Below are 15,784 nucleotides of genomic sequence, written 5' to 3'. Positions count from 1 at the left end.
AGAAGCCACTGCTCAACAGGATGGAAACATGGCGCAAAAACCTCCAAGATGAAGGCGACGGATAGTTTCCGCGTTGATTTTCTGAACTTAATCATTAACTGTATTGTGTGGTATTCGGTGTCAGTGAACCGATTAAGAAATCTCTACAAGCCACTGCATGTGGTCATTATCTTTTCGATGTTCACTTCGTAATTTATTGTGTGAGATAACAACAGTTACTCTGTAAGACAAATACAAAACTTTTCTTTCACTGGAGATACGAATGTAACGAACTGTTGACTGAGGTACCGTGGTTCCCGTCGGCTGCGCTGTGCTGCGCCGGTGGTAGGGAGTTCCAGTGCGGGGCACATGATGTCGCAACAATCGCTACTTTCTCTACCCCGTTGCTTTTGTTATTATGATAGCGACACTTGTCTTCTACCACCGTATCGTGCCGTACTAAAGAAATAACTCATACCGCGTAGAGAAAACACGCCCAAACAAGTGACTGCAGCATATATGAAAATCTACTGATTTCTGCTGATTTTTGGCATCAAAATCTGCTACTACTTTTGTGAACGCTGTGGCAACACTGCTACGTATACAAGTAGAGATGTGGCTATTGGTTAGATTCTTTCAGGTGTCACGCAGCTACCATGGCCGCGGCCAATAAGCCGCGTAGCTCCAGCGGGTCAGGAAGCTCCGCCCCCGAAGGTGGGGCCGGCGGAGGAGCGCTGACCTTCCAGCGTGCAAAAAGTGTCGAGAGGAGAGGGAAAGCCGCGAAGACGCTGAAATTCAAATTTTGACTACAGATAACTCAGCTTCTACAAAGGGCATTAAAAAAAAATTCTTGCTGGACAATATTCGTGAAGCGGCGTGCTTTAAGATCCCAGGTATACCGTGACTTTATTAGAGTCCCTGTTATTAGAGGTCTGGTTGAATAATTTGCACGGTAGAGCCGCCGCGGTGGCTGGGTGGTTATGGTGCTCGGCTGCTGACCCGAAAGACGCGGGTTCGATCCCGGCCGCGGTGGTTGAATTTCTTTGGAGGCGAAATTCTAGAGGCCCGTGTACTGTGCGATGTCAGTGCACGTTAAAGAACCCTAGGTGGTGGAAATTTCCGGAGCCCTCCACTACGGCGTCCCTCATGGCCTGAGTCGCTTTGGGACCTTAAAACCCCATAAACAAACCAACCATTTGCACTGTTGACTATCTCATGAAATGGGCAGATTAGGACGATTATTCGCCTTGATTGGAACATACGACGGTTCGTTACTGAGAGCGACAGTTGGAGTTTCTGCAGATGAAACGCACAGCACGATTTCCTATCAATTTTTGGGCACGAAAATACGCAAAGAAACCTCCAAGGCATGATAGCATTAATCGCACATCGCAGTCATTTATGGCGTCCCAACTAACGGCCCCATTTCCAAGGCAGGAGGACAGCTGTGACAGAATCGCGAAGTTCGTAGCTCGGGGCAATTTGTCCTGCATTTCCTTGGTTTATTATTTTCGTCCGAATACTATGCAGTTGTGTCGCTGCAAGAGGAAGCACACCACGGGTATCTTCGGCGCCTTTTGGAAGCGGCCGCAGCTATGGGCTACGGTGTCTGGTACTGCGACACAGTGTCCTTGATTGCGTGGAGTCGCTCGAATACCATGCCGCACACACCGTCCGGGTCGTCCATCTCGACGTGGTATACCGCCAAGCCGAATGTGTGCCTGGGGACCAGTAGATCCATCCTTCGGCGGGCCTGCGTTCGAACGATGCGGAGAAGTAACGATGGCCCATGAATTCGCAGCGCACACGAAAGGATTCATCATTATCAGCCTGACTACGCCCACCTTGTCCTTCGCCAGCTGCGGCCACCGTGTCCCTGCAAACTTCTTGATCTCATCCGCCCACCTTACTTTCTGCCGCCCCCGGATACGCTTGCCTTCTCTTGGAGTTCAATGCTAAGCTTACCCCAAGCTTGTTCAAGACTACGTTAAATGCGTGGCAGAACGCGGGAAGGTGCCGGAATTCACTCGACTCCGTTTACTGGGGTCCGAGTGAAGGGGTCCTGGTTACTTGTGCCTGTCAGTAATATTTGGCTTAGACGTCCCGCCTGACAGTCAAAAGGCGTGGGCGTTTATTTAGAGTGATAGTTACGGTAGGCACACTTTGCGGTAAGCCGTCTTTTTCACACGGTTGTTTCGCAGTTGTTTGTGTTGTTACTACCATTTCGTGGCCAAAAATACTACCAGAAAACTTTCTGCTGTGCTTTTTCGACAGGGCGCGCTGCTCGAATATTGCGTAGAGCTCTGGGATTAACAAGGAGCTGTCAACTTTCTGGCTGAAATAAGATTGTTTAGCGGGCAGCTGTATTGGATGACCTCGTGGCCCAGGCAGCCGAAAATAAATCGCTACAGAATAATATCTGGGTCTCACAAACTCGATCCTCTGGAACAGCCTGGAACCCTAAACGTTGAAGCTGAACAACGATAGGCTCCTTCATCTGTCCAGTGCTATCCTTGGGTAGGAGGTGAATGTTAGAGCTTGCGTTCGAAGATATGCAGTTACACTGTTTACAGTTATATCCTCCCACGCAGCACACGTAATAGGCTCAGTATTGGAAATGGATGATTTCACTCTGGTCCTTCATAGTACCTGCATTTGCCAATACGTTTCCGATATTGGGCCGATTACTTAAGCTGCTGTGGCTGCCTCCGATATTGGGCCGATTACTTGTGCTGCTGTGGCTGCCACTATTTTTTGCTAGAAACAGAGACAGGATCGCTCTTTAATACGTCATACCTGCTTCCTTTTGGTTGCTCTGCCTCACTACACTTCTGGGTTGTAATATAATACAAGTGGTTCAACTCTGCTGAACCGAGTTTTCACGTAGCGAAAGCAGAGCGCAGAGCTCCGGTTCATATGCCCCATACCCTGACGTCACAACTTCAAATCGAATCACGTGACACCTCGCGATTAGCACGTGGCTTCTTACCGCCCTCTACTGACAACTTGTAAGTTGAAAGGTCAAGGTCAAATGCTAAGTGGTGCAGCATCGAGGTGAACCACGCATGGTGAGGCAGATGAACAACCATTACTTATCTCAAGGTCGTTTCAAGGTCATTCGGAGGATCACGGCGAAATGTGTATCGTTTGTCGAAGTTCAAGGTCAAAGGTGGTCCACCAAGTGGACCACATACGATTCGGTATATATGCATAGCAACACTGTCCATGACTTATCTCAAGGTCGTTTGAAGGTCATTCGGAGGATCATGGCGAAATGGGTGTCGTTTGTGAAAGTTCAAGGTCAAAGTTCAAAGACAAAGGTGATCCACTAGGTGGTCCACACATGGTTAGGTATATGCGCATAACAACACTAGCCGTTACTTATCTCAAGGTCGTTTCAAGGTCATTCGGAGGCTCACGGCGAAGTGGGTCGCAGCTATAGTAGAGTAGCTTTCGCTACAAAAAAAAATTACCGAGGATTACGTTACTTCCTAATGCGAAATTTGAGCGCAGCAAATAAGCTGTTTCACCTTTTCGATAGTGAGTCAACCCCAGCTGCGGAGTTGGTTTCAGGGACAACGCCGCCGATGCCGACACAAACAATATGATAACCTCGCTTCCGCAGCGCTAAGAACCAGGTCTAGCCGTGGGAAGGTGGTCACGTATTCGTCGACGTGCCGGGGCCTACGTGAAATAACCGGCGCGTCGGCAACTGATGAGCACCCTATCCGCCACACAAGAAAAGGGGGGGGGGACCCTTTCCTCCTCTTTCTGCATGGCGGCGACGGTGTTCTATGCAGTCACTATAGTGAACTAGAATAGTTCTAGTTCTAGTTCACTATAGCAGTCACGTTATCTTGACTCTCTAGCGGCGTCAGCGGCATCCAGCGGTATCAGTCGGTCGTTATCAGTCGGTCGCTGCTTGCGCTGGGGGGATGAAAGGGGGGCGGAGCTGGTTACGAGGCCGACGCCGACGACGACGCGAAACCCAGGAACGGACGCCAAAGAGCTGCGCTCTAAAATTAGGAGTCACTTCTTTGGCGAGGGGATTGGCCGCTAGGGGGCCGAGTAGTACAGACGCACCCCACATCGGCTCCGCACAAAGACAGCGGAATTCGCCAATCGCCAGCATCATCGGCCCAAATTTCACCATCCACTGATCTACGAATGTGAGTGCCGCACGCCATCAATTTTTGGCCCGCCTAAGCCATTTTTCGGGCACCCACGGCCCTTTCTTTGTGACCTCTTCGCCTGAGCTAGGCCTCGCTCCGCTGGGAGCTAGGCCTACTGCGTCGGACGCTTCCGCCACCAACACCATCATGGAGGTGCAGGTGCAGGGAGAAGTTCTTAACCCCCACGACTACGACCCAAGGGACTGGACGCACATTCTTAGTGTGTCTGCCCGCTCCAAGGACGTCCTTTCACCATCCCGAAGCCAGGAGGCCGCAGCCTCTGCTACCGGTGCCCCCAAGTCTGCGCGCCTTGACAAGTCAGCGCACCTACAAGCAACGCGCACAGCTGCGCAGCGTTCGCGGCAGCAGCCGCCGCTTCCTGCTGCAGACTACAAGGTCGTGTTCAGATCACGAGGCGGGCTGCAGCTGGACCTGCTTCCACCCCGACAACTACGGGAAGCCATCCTTCAAGCGGCGTCCCAGCTACACGAACCAACGCGTACCCAAATCAGGGTACACCCCGTAAACAATACGTGCACCGTAAGCACGCCCATAAAAGCTGACGCGCTTGCCCTGGTTAGCGTAACCAGCATCAAAAACCAAGGCAAGGACTTCGCCGTCGCAGCTTACATAGCCCCGCCGGATGGAGCGGTACGCGGAGTCATCTCCAATGCTTATTGGAATGAGACCCCGACAGAGCTCCGGCAAGACCTGATCACCGGCAACCCAGACGCCCTCATCGTGGACGCCCGCCGAATGGGCTCCACGTGTTCCATCCTAATCACTTTCCGAGCTGCACCTGTCCCACGCGCCGTCCTTTATGGAGGAGCCCTCCACAGGTGCACACCCTATCGAGGGCATATAGACGCCTGCACTAACTGCCGCGTCCCTGGTCACCGGGCAGACGTGTGTGTCCACCCAAGATCCCATAAGTGCCCCCGCTGGGTGGAAGATGTGCCCTCATGCACCCCCAGCTGCATTCTCTGCGGAGGCCCTCATATGACCGGCACCGGGAACTGCAAGGGACGGGGCCGCAAACTAGCGTCCCCGAAGAACGCTCTCTCTCCTCCGGGTACATCGCGGCTTTCCCGCTGCGATCAACCAGGCACAGCCAGCAGACGCAGCTCGACGGCTTCCCGGTCGCCTTCTACAAGCCGGCAGAATGGCAGCAAGAACGCCACGCGTCTCACCTGGGCAGACCGCGTTTCCGGCAAAACCACCCGTCAACCCCCACCACCCCAGTCCTCCCAGGCAGACCCGAGAGACCAGGAACTCAAGGCCTTGCGTGACGAGGTAAGCCGCCTTTCCTCTCTCCTAAGCACCCCCGCCCCCTCCATGCCCCCTCAACCCGCACCCCCTGTCATTAATTCGAGCTCATCATCCACAGACACTTCGAGCACCCCTCCTGCAAAGAAACAGCGCACCACAGACGCCACACCCCCTCCCGTGCCCCCAGAAATAGACGCTAAATTAGCAGCACTCGAAGCAAAATTTGACCATAAACTAAAGGAGCTAGACGCCCGCCTCGAGGCCAGATTCAATCACCTTGCCGCCGCCCTCACCGAAAAATTCTCTGCCTCTCCCGTAACCGAGAGTAGAGTAAGCATGAAATGTTTACGGGCCTAATGTCATCTCGGTGGACACCCGAACCGCACCGTACAGGAAGGGAGGAACGCCACCACCCGTTCAGCGCGATGCCTTGCCATTTGAACGCAAGGTTTTTTGAGGAAAGGAAATGGCGCAGTAATTCTCTGCCATCTCGGTGGACACCCGAACCGCGCCGTAATGGAAGGGAGGAACGGCACCACCCGTTCGGCGCGATGCCTTGCCCTTTGAACGCAGCGCTTCTCCCCCGGATCACGTATGACAACGAAGTGTAACGTGGCATTTATGTGCTTTTTGCACGCGTTATTAGAAATCGGAAATTATAATTCCGTGCATTATCAAACCCACAGCTCCACTGATATCTTGATAAACATTGAGAAGGCACTGGCAGCAGTTATTTTTAAGGCGAAAGCCTTTAATGTCTCATCGTTGTAAGCAGCAGTTGTCGACAGAGAATGTCACGCTTTTCAGTTGGTCGAAACGGTCGTGACGTCACAGTGCGCCAATTTCAAACGGGGCCAATTGTACTTTGGCTAGTAACCATGCACCTTAGCGATGCACCTAACCTTAGCACCTAACCTTAGCGACTGGGTTATCTCCCTGAATGAGGATGTCAGCTCCACTAGCGTTGCGGTGCCAGTTGAGAAGGAGGAGCAGATTGCAGACTCAAAGCTGTTACACCTGTGGCAGGCACAAAAAGGCCTCCAAAAACGCTGGAAGAAGCAAAAACACAACAAGCGACTACGCAAAAAGATCGCTGAAATCGAGAGGCGAATCGAGGAACATACACTTACTCTCCAAAAACAACAATGGAACCAAATATGTGAAAGCGTCAATGGGCAGCTCGGAAATAAGAAGACATGGCATCTTCTGAGACACCTGCTCGACCCAGAACAAACACGTCCCGTGCAACAAAGTCAACTGTACAGACTCATACATAAATATGAGGGTACACCTGAAGACCTAATCAAAGAGCTAGCAGAACGTTATCTAAACACGGATGATGGTACCACTCAACCAGACTACCGGGGGACTCCTAATCCAAATTTAGACGCAGACATCACAGACGCAGAGGTCTGGTACGCAATTGGAAAACTGCGGACAACATCTGCGGCAGGACCAGACAAAGTAACAAATAAGACTCTCAGGAACTTAGACGCAACGTCGATCGCGGCGGTTACAGACCTTATGAACAAATACTGGCATGCAGGCAACATACCACCAGAGTGGAAACACGCGAAAATCACTTTTATTCCTAAAGCGGGTAAGAAACTCAGCACTGAGAATCTACGCCCAATTTCATTAACATCATGCCTAGGCAAACTCATGGAGCATGTCATCCTCAATAGGCTCCAAAACTATGCGGAGGACATGAACCTCCTACCTGAAACAATGTTAGGATTCAGGGCCCAACTATCTACCCAGGACATACTCTTGCAGCTTAACAAGGACATAATTGAAGCTGACGAGGGAACAGGAACGAAAGCAATATTGGGTTTAGACCTTGTTAAAGCTTTCGACAACGTCACCCACAAAGCCATTTTGACAAACTTGTCAGAAATCAACCCCGGAGAAAGGACGTACAACTACATCCGATCCTTCCTCACTAACAGAACAGCAGTGATAACGGTCGGAACAATAGAGTCTGCCCCAATCACACTAGGAAGTAAAGGAACGCCACAGGGCTCCGTCCTGTCCCCTTTCCTTTTTAACCTCTCCCTCATCAAAATTCCCCCCAAACTGGCACAAATACCAGACCTACATCACACGTTCTATGCAGATGACATCACACTTTGGGTAACCAAAGGATGCGAAGGCTACATAGAAGACACACTCCAAGCAGCAGTGGACATCATTGAGGCATGCGCATGGGAATCCGGCCTCACTTGTTCTGAGCAAAAATCTGAACTCTTCGTGATCCGTCGTAAACAAAGAGGTAGGCGTACCACGACATCCCCCCCGCAAATAAACGTCTATGTTAATGGACGATCTGTCAAAGAGGTACAGACCATGAGGATACTGGGGTTGTATTTACAAACAAATGGAAAGAATACTGACACACTCACTAAGCTAAAACGCACGGTAGAAGCGACGGCACGATTAATCCGCCGCATAGCTAACCGCAGACAAGGGGTGAGAGAAAGAGATTTATGCCGACTAGTGCAGGCCTTTGCGCTAAGCAGGATACTCTATGCCACCCCTTATCTCAAATTTTCGAAAGCAGAAAAGGACAAATTGGATAGTATGATACGGCAGGCCTATAAGGCTGCGTTAGGACTCCCACTAAATGCCTCAACTGAAAGGCTTATGAGGTTAGGAATACATAACACCTACAATGAACTGAAAGAAGCCCATTTAATGGCTCAAACAGCGCGATTAGCCAATTCCAGAACTGGCAGGAGTATTCTTACCAGGCTCGGAATTAACTTTCAACCTACGAATAACGATTCTAAAGTAGATTTACCCCGCGACTATAGGACGGCCCTACTAATCAAACCACTCCCCAAAAACATGCACCCCTTACACCATGAGGGTAAAAGACAAGCAAGAGCCAAAGCCTTACATAACAAATACAGACAGTGCGCTGGAACACTTTATGTAGATGCGGCAGAATACAAAAATACCAATGCCTTTGCAATTGTGGTTGTGAACGAGAATGGTGACCACATCGTCTCGGCGACAATCAAAACGAAATCCTCTGAAACGGCAGAAGAGGCGGCTATAGCCCTCGCCCTAGCGCATACCCAAGGGAGCATCATCTTCAGCGATTCCAAAATGGGTATCAATAATTTCGCTAAAGGGCGAATTACAAACACCTCCCTTAGAATCCTTAACGCAACCAAATTCTCACCAAATTATTCCGAATTGATATGGGTCCCAGCCCATTCGGGGAATCCGGGGAACGAGGCAGCCCACAATAAAGCCCGAGGTTTCGTCGACCGGGCAGTGGATGAGTCTGGCTCCCTGAATTTCACGAAGGACTCCATGATCACATATCATGATCTCACCAATCATTTTAAACTAGAGAGGAGAATTTTCCCCCCTCCAGACAAAAGACTTACTAAAGAACAAGAGGTTACGTGGCGTCGTCTACAGACGAGATCGATACGCACCCCATCACTCCTCGCGCACATTTATCCAGATCTTTACAACCCAAACTGCAAACACTGTGGCCACCGTGCTACCTACGATCACATCCTGTGGGACTGCAAAATAGAGCCACCTCCGGGTGATCTAGTTACAGCTCCTTCTCTCGAGCGGTGGGAGACCGTGCTGACTAGCTCTGACCCCAGAACGCAAGTTTTGGCGGTGGAGTGGGCTGACAAAGTCGTCGAGGGCTATGTACTCTCGACCACTTAACGCGACCTCTTGCCAAGCTCTTCCCGGCGAATAAAATGTTTTACAATCAACTAGTAACCATGCAACCAATTGAAGGGACCATATAGTGGTGCTCCAAGTAAGTGGGACTGAGCTTAGTTAATTGCTTAATTATCCAATTAGCCTAATTAACTTCTCTAGTCAGGCCATATAAATAAATAAAACCTAGAAAGAAATTGGTCGAGCTCAAGAATCGAACCCCGGTCTTCGGAGTGCGAGACGAGCATGCTATCCACTCCGCCATGCCTGCTCGATGGTTTGGAATGAACAAAGGCACGTCTAGTGAATACGGTGTCTTCGCTCACTGCCATACTCCTCCCTTCCCTTCCGGCGAGGTTTAGGTGTCCACCGAGATATGAGAGAGAAATACATTTCCTTTCCTCAAAAACCAATTTACCGACGAGCGAGGTGTAGAACCGAATGGGCGATGGCGTTCTATGGACTCCCTGGCAGCGTTGCAAGACGCTCTCGCGTTCCACTCTTAGAGGCGAAGCTTAACATCTTAACCACACATCAGTGACCACACTTTAGGTCAAAAAAGTGCACCCCCCCCCCCCCCCCCCCTGAATTTTGACGGGTGTCCACCGAGCTCAAAAATCGGAATTTGTGCACCTCCACCCCTCACAGAAGTGCACAACTAAAATATCTCTCTCTCTTGAGAGTGGTCCCATACGCGAAAGTGATGAGATACGGGTACTCGGACTCTACATCCACAAACACAGGCGGCCAGACACTACATTGGCCAAACTCCGTAAGGTGGGGGACCAGGTGGGCCGCATGGTCCGCCGGGTTTCCAACAAACGCGGAGGGTTACGAAGTAAGGATGCCTTGCGGCTGGCAAACGCCTTCGTAACTAGTCGAATTCTCTATTCGACTCCTTATCTCCACCTACGGAAACAAGAGGAGGACGCCCTTGAGGTCATCCTTCGCAAAATTGTTAAACGTGCCCTTGACCTCCCTATCACTACTTCAAACAGCCGGCTTATGGCTCTTGGGGTGGTGAATACTTTCCGGGAGCTCCAGGAGGCGCACCTTACAAACCAGTACACGCGCTTGTCGCTAACGGAGTCGGGTCGCCGCCTTCTTGCTCGACTCCATATCCAACACACCCCTCCAATGGAAGACAGGTTTCGCATCCCGGAACTGTGGAGACGTGCCCTCCACGTGCGGCCTCTTCCAGCAAACATGTCACATGAAGACCATAATGGTCGGCGCCTGGCACGAGCGGAAGCGCTAGCCCGATATTATGGCAACAAAACAGGTGTATACTACGTGGACGCCTCCGGCCCTCACCACGGGGGATGGTACACGGCCGCGGTAGTTCACAACAGCAACACAGTTAACGGCCTAACTTTTAGAGCTCGCAGTGCAACACAAGCAGAAGAGGTCGCGATTGCTCTCGCGGCCTCACATTCCAATTCAAAATACATAATCACCGACTCGCGAGGGGCCTGTCGGAACGTCGAACAAGGCTGCACTCCCTTCCTAGCCTATCGAATATATCAAAATTGCATACGGGATACGGACCCCGCACACCGTTACCTCATATGGGCCCCTGCTCATCAGGGGTTGGCAGGAAACGAGGCAGCAGACGCAGCCGCCCGCGCGCTCTCTCACCGGGCTGTTTTCTCCTCCCCATCCGATCAGGAACCCGATTTTAATCCGGTCTATACATTCAAAGATATTACAACATATTATCAAAATTGTCATCGCCTTTACCCTAGCCCATGTAAAGGCCTGAAGAAGGCGGATGAGCGGCTCCTTCTCCGCCTTCTCACCAATACTTTGCTGTGCCCGGCAGCGCTAAAACATTTTGACCTCTTCTTTAGCGGCAGCTGCCCACACTGTAGTGCAGTGTCTTCTGACACCTATCACATGGTGTGGGCCTGCCCCTCCAACCCCGCTATTCCCCCCATCCCCAACCCAACCACAGAGGACTGGGAGGCGACCCTGCTCGGCTGCCACGACTTACAGGCCCAACAAGCCTTAGTCGGGCGCGCCCGGGCGGCGGCCACCGCCACTGGGGTCCCATACTAGGGACCTCCACCTAGTGTTTGTAAGGATCGGTCCCTTACGGGCTGATCCAAACATACCTCCAGTTCATTCGAAATAAACGTTTTCACCACCACCACCACCACCACCGAGCTATGTGAGACAGTTACTGCGTAATTTTCTTTCCTCAAATACAATTTTCATTTTCTTCATTACGGGCCATCTTCGTCTTTCTTCTGTCACTCCCACTTCCTCCGTTCCTCTACGGTGCGGTTCAGGTGTCCACCGAGTTGATAGAGATTTACTGCGCCATTTCCTTTCCTCAAAAACCGTTGCGTTGAAACGGCAAGGCATCGCGCCGAACGGGTGGTGGCGTTCCGTGGACTCCCTGGCAGAGCTACAACACGCTGTCGCGTTCCACTCCTAAAGGCGGAGCTTAAGCTTAATTAGCAGTTAATTAGTATTCAGGCATCAACCAGTAATTAACATCAATTAGTGATTTGTCATCACTTAGTAATCAGTACTCAATTACATGTGACGCCACCAGTGCCACAGAAGCACTGAAAGTGGTGCGGAAAACGCTTTCGCCTCTACGCACTTTAGACAGTCAAAGTGCCCCCTGAATTTTTTTGTCTCGTTTGGAGACCAACCGGCGCTTGCATGCCGGTCGCGTAGGATGGCTTAGAGAGTCTCGTTAAATCTCGTTAAGTATCGTACGGTGCCCGGATGTTCTCGTTTCAGAGCCCGGATGACTGGAATTCAGTGCCCGGATGAGTGGATTTCAGTGCCCGGATAACTGGAATTCAGTGCCCGGATGAGTGGATTTCAGTGCCCGGATAACTGGAATTCAGTGCCCGGATGAGTGGATTTCAGTGCCCGGATGAGTGGATCTCGGTCTCGGCGTGACGTCACCACACTGCCGACAACGGGAGCTAAAAGCATTTCATGCTTAAAAACTTGAGCAGCGCATGGACGCTATGCTTACCAAGATGATGGAGCTCTTGGAGCATAATCTTACCCATCGCTTCACCCAACTTCAAACCCCCTCAACTCCCCCCATCCTACCTCCACAAGCACAAAACACCTTCCCTGAGCCACACATACCAATTGACACCCGTCTTAATACCCTCCTCAATCCCCCCAACATCTAATATGGCGGGGGGGAACACTAATTATCTCCCCATTATAACTTGGAACTGCCGCGGCTTCCGGGCAAAGCGCGCACCTCTGCAACTTCTCCTTCCCACCATCACACCCACGCCCCACATACTTCTTCTCCAGGAGACTGCACACCGAGCAACCCTCCCCAGCTACACATCTACACACTCGGATACCACTAACACACCCAGGGCGTCCACACTCATCCACCGCAGCCTCACCTACAAAACTCATCACATTACGTCTGAGACGCCCTGCGTGATCACGGAAATTATACATCACACACATTCACTTCCTTCTATATTTATAGCAAACATATACCACCCCCCGTCCCTGCCGATGGCCCCGCTAGAATCACTTCTGCGAAAGCTACACCATCTAGCAGGGAAACATCCCCTACTCATCGGTGCGGACTTCAACAGTCAGCATACTGACTGGGGATACACAACCACGACACATTGAGGTCGCAGGCTCTGGCTGCTCTTGCAGAACCTCCAACTCACTGTGCACAACACGTTTCAGACGCCTACGCGGATCGGCAACAGTGTCAGCATGGACACCAGTCCGGACCTGACGCTGAGCCGCTGTATCCGCGGCGTTACCTGGAACAGAACACAACATACACTGGGCAGTGATCATTACATTATACAAATCACTGTCCCATACAAACCACCCCGTCACGCAAATATGACACACGAACTCATTAACTGGGATGCCTTTCGCGCTGCACGCACCGCCCTCCCAGACACTCCCATCGCAGACATCGATGCATGGGTGCAATCACTCAAGCATGACGTTCACCACAACACGCGACACATTGAAACTACAACCGAAACACCGACCCTTGACACACGCCTAGCCCACCTCTGGGAGGCTTATCACAGCATCCTGGAACGCTGGAAAGGCAACAAACACAACAGAACGCTTAAAAAGCGGCTGGCCGCGCTGCAGACACAAATCCAACAGCACTCTGAGGAGCTCTGTCGATCCAACTGGGGACAGATATGTGACGGCATCGCCGGAAACCTGTCCAGCAAACGTGCATGGCAACTCCTCCGACACCTCATTGACCCCACACGCACCAAATCAGCAGCACAGCACCATGTGACACGCCTAACACATGAACACATTGACGATCCCGACACCCTTCTAGACACACTTCAAACCATGTACACATCTCCAGGCGGCCCCATACCTCTACCGCACTACACAGGACAAGCAAATCCAACACTCGACACCGACATCACGGAGACGGAAGTCAGAGCGGCCCTCCTGACTGTCCGCGCCAACTCCGCACCAAATCACAAACTCCATGCTCCGTAATCTGGATGACCAATCGATCACCCACATTACGAAATACTTCAACCAGTGCTGGAGGGAGGGTAACCTCCCGCAGTCCTGGCGCCACGCGAAGGTAATATTTATACCAAAACCCAACAAACCACTCACCATTCAAAACCTTCGCCCGATTTCGCTAACCTCATGCCTCGGGAAGCTCCTCGAGCATGTTGTGTTAGCGAGACTCACAAGTCACATGGCGGACAACAATCTCTACCCGCATAGCATGGTGGGATTCCGCCCTCATCTATCCGCACAGGATGCCATGCTGCAACTCACACACGACCTTTTTGACCCGCTTCTTCCAGGTCACACCAAGGCAGTCTTAGCTTTGGATCTCTCCAAAGCTTTTTATCGCATTGAACATCAGGCGATCATGACTGCTCTATCCCCATTGAATGTGGGTGTGCGCACGTATGCCTACGTAGATTCAAGCATTCCTGACTGACCGCACGGCTGAGATACACTTCGGCCCTCTGTCTTCCACCTCCTACACACTTCAGAGTATCGGCACCCCTCAAGGGTCCGTCCTTTCCCCCTTTCTCTTTAACAAAACCCTCATACCCCTCGCCCGGAAATTGGCAACTATTCCCCATCTCAAGCACACTCTTTATGCCGACGATATCACACTGTGGACCACCCACGGCAGTGACGGCGACATAGAGAACACCTTACAGGAGGCAGCCACCCTCACCCAAAATTACGCACGGACCATCGGACTGTCTTGCTCCCCAGAGAAGTCCGAACTGCTCCTCATCCGGCCTAAGAACCACCGCTGTCCCCGCTCCCCCATTGCCATTGAATTGAATGGTTACCCGGTACCTGAGGTTGGCACCCTCCGTGTATTGGGCTTGCACGTCCAGAACGATGGCAAAAACACCACTACCCTCAAGAAACTCAAGCAGGTTGCAGGCGCGATATCGCACCTCATCCGCAGGGTTTCGGGACATCATAGAGGCATGAAGGAGCGCGACCTATGTCGCCTCATTCATGCCTTTGTCCTCAGCCGTGTACTGTACACTACCCCATACTTACAACTATCCAAACATGACATAAACGCTTTGGATGCTTTGATTCGCAAGGCATTCAAGGTAGCACTTCATCTTCCCCTCAACACACCCACAGACAGATTACTAGGCCTGGGCCTCCACAACACGATCGGGGAACTGGTGGAGGCCCACCGACAGGCCCAATACATCAGGCTCACAAAAACTTCCACAGGTCGGTATATCCTGGACTCCCTGGGAATCAAAATACCGGCCAACGACCCAAACCTTCTCGCCATCCCACGATCCCTTCACCGAGAGCTTCTCATCAGGCCGCTCCCGAGGAATATGCACCCGTCCCACCATGAGCAGCGCCGCAGAGCCCGTGCGAAGGCTCTCCATCGAGCGTACGGCCCCCAGCCGGACGCCGTATGGGTGGACGCTGCCTGCACGGGTGATGAAGCGACAGCAGCTGCGGTGGACTCCTCTTCATCCACCCTCCTCACACTACCTCTCCCTCCAGATACGTCCCCAGAGGCTGCAGAGGAAGCCGCCATTGCACTTGCTATAACCCGCACGGAAGCCCGGTATATTTTAACTGACTCTAAAACTGCGATTCTAAATTTTGCTCGAGGCCGAGTTCATGTCCCTGCTTTTGGCATACTGGACTCGCCCGATGCACCCCCGCCCCGCCAAGTGGAGCTGATATGGGTGCCTGCGCACTCCGGGAATCCCGGAAACGAGGCCGCCAACCTTTTAGCCCGAGGTTCTTTAAACTGGGCTCAGGTGGCCTCGGATCGGGGATTCACGAAGGATCGCATGCACTCATTCAGTGAGCTGACCCAGGCATACAGAGCCTCTCGCCAGCTCTACCCCCCGCCCCACCCCTCCCTAGATAACAGACACGCAACACTCTGGCGCAGATTACAAACACATACTCTCCCCTCGCCCCTTACCCTAACCCACTATCATCCCTCCTTCCCCACTCCTGCTGGCGCCCTATGCCCAGAACCCTTCGCTTCTTCCCTCCACATCCTTTCCCTCTGCCCGGCGGACCCTCCCCCGCGGGACCTAGAGAACCTCAAGACCTGGGAGGACTGGGAGACCCTGCTGCACTCGGAGGACCCGGCCGTGCAGACCATCGCCACCGGCCGTGCTGCCAGTGTTATGGACCTC

At 52.1% G+C, this 15,784-nt stretch overlaps 1 protein-coding gene across 1 annotated transcript in view; it reads right to left on the bottom strand.

Annotated features, from left to right (window-relative positions):
- Positions 1-1,484: 1,484 nt before the first annotated feature.
- The window catches only part of LOC149366525 (uncharacterized), a 43,329-nt gene continuing 29,029 nt past the window's right edge, over positions 1,485-15,784 (bottom strand). Inside the window, exon 9 of the mRNA XM_089571199.1 lies at positions 1,485-1,732. Coding sequence (XP_089427325.1) covers positions 1,580-1,732 — 153 coding nt within the window. The 3' untranslated portion in view covers positions 1,485-1,579. The remainder of the gene's footprint in view (positions 1,733-15,784) is intronic.

Source organism: Amblyomma mixtum, chromosome 1, assembly GCF_055824585.1.
Source record: "Amblyomma mixtum isolate Tamu chromosome 1, ASM5582458v1, whole genome shotgun sequence".
Lineage (NCBI taxonomy): Eukaryota > Metazoa > Arthropoda > Arachnida > Ixodida > Ixodidae > Amblyomma > Amblyomma mixtum.
Note: the sequence above shows the minus strand (reverse complement) of the source record. Positions and strands in the feature narration are given on the sequence as shown.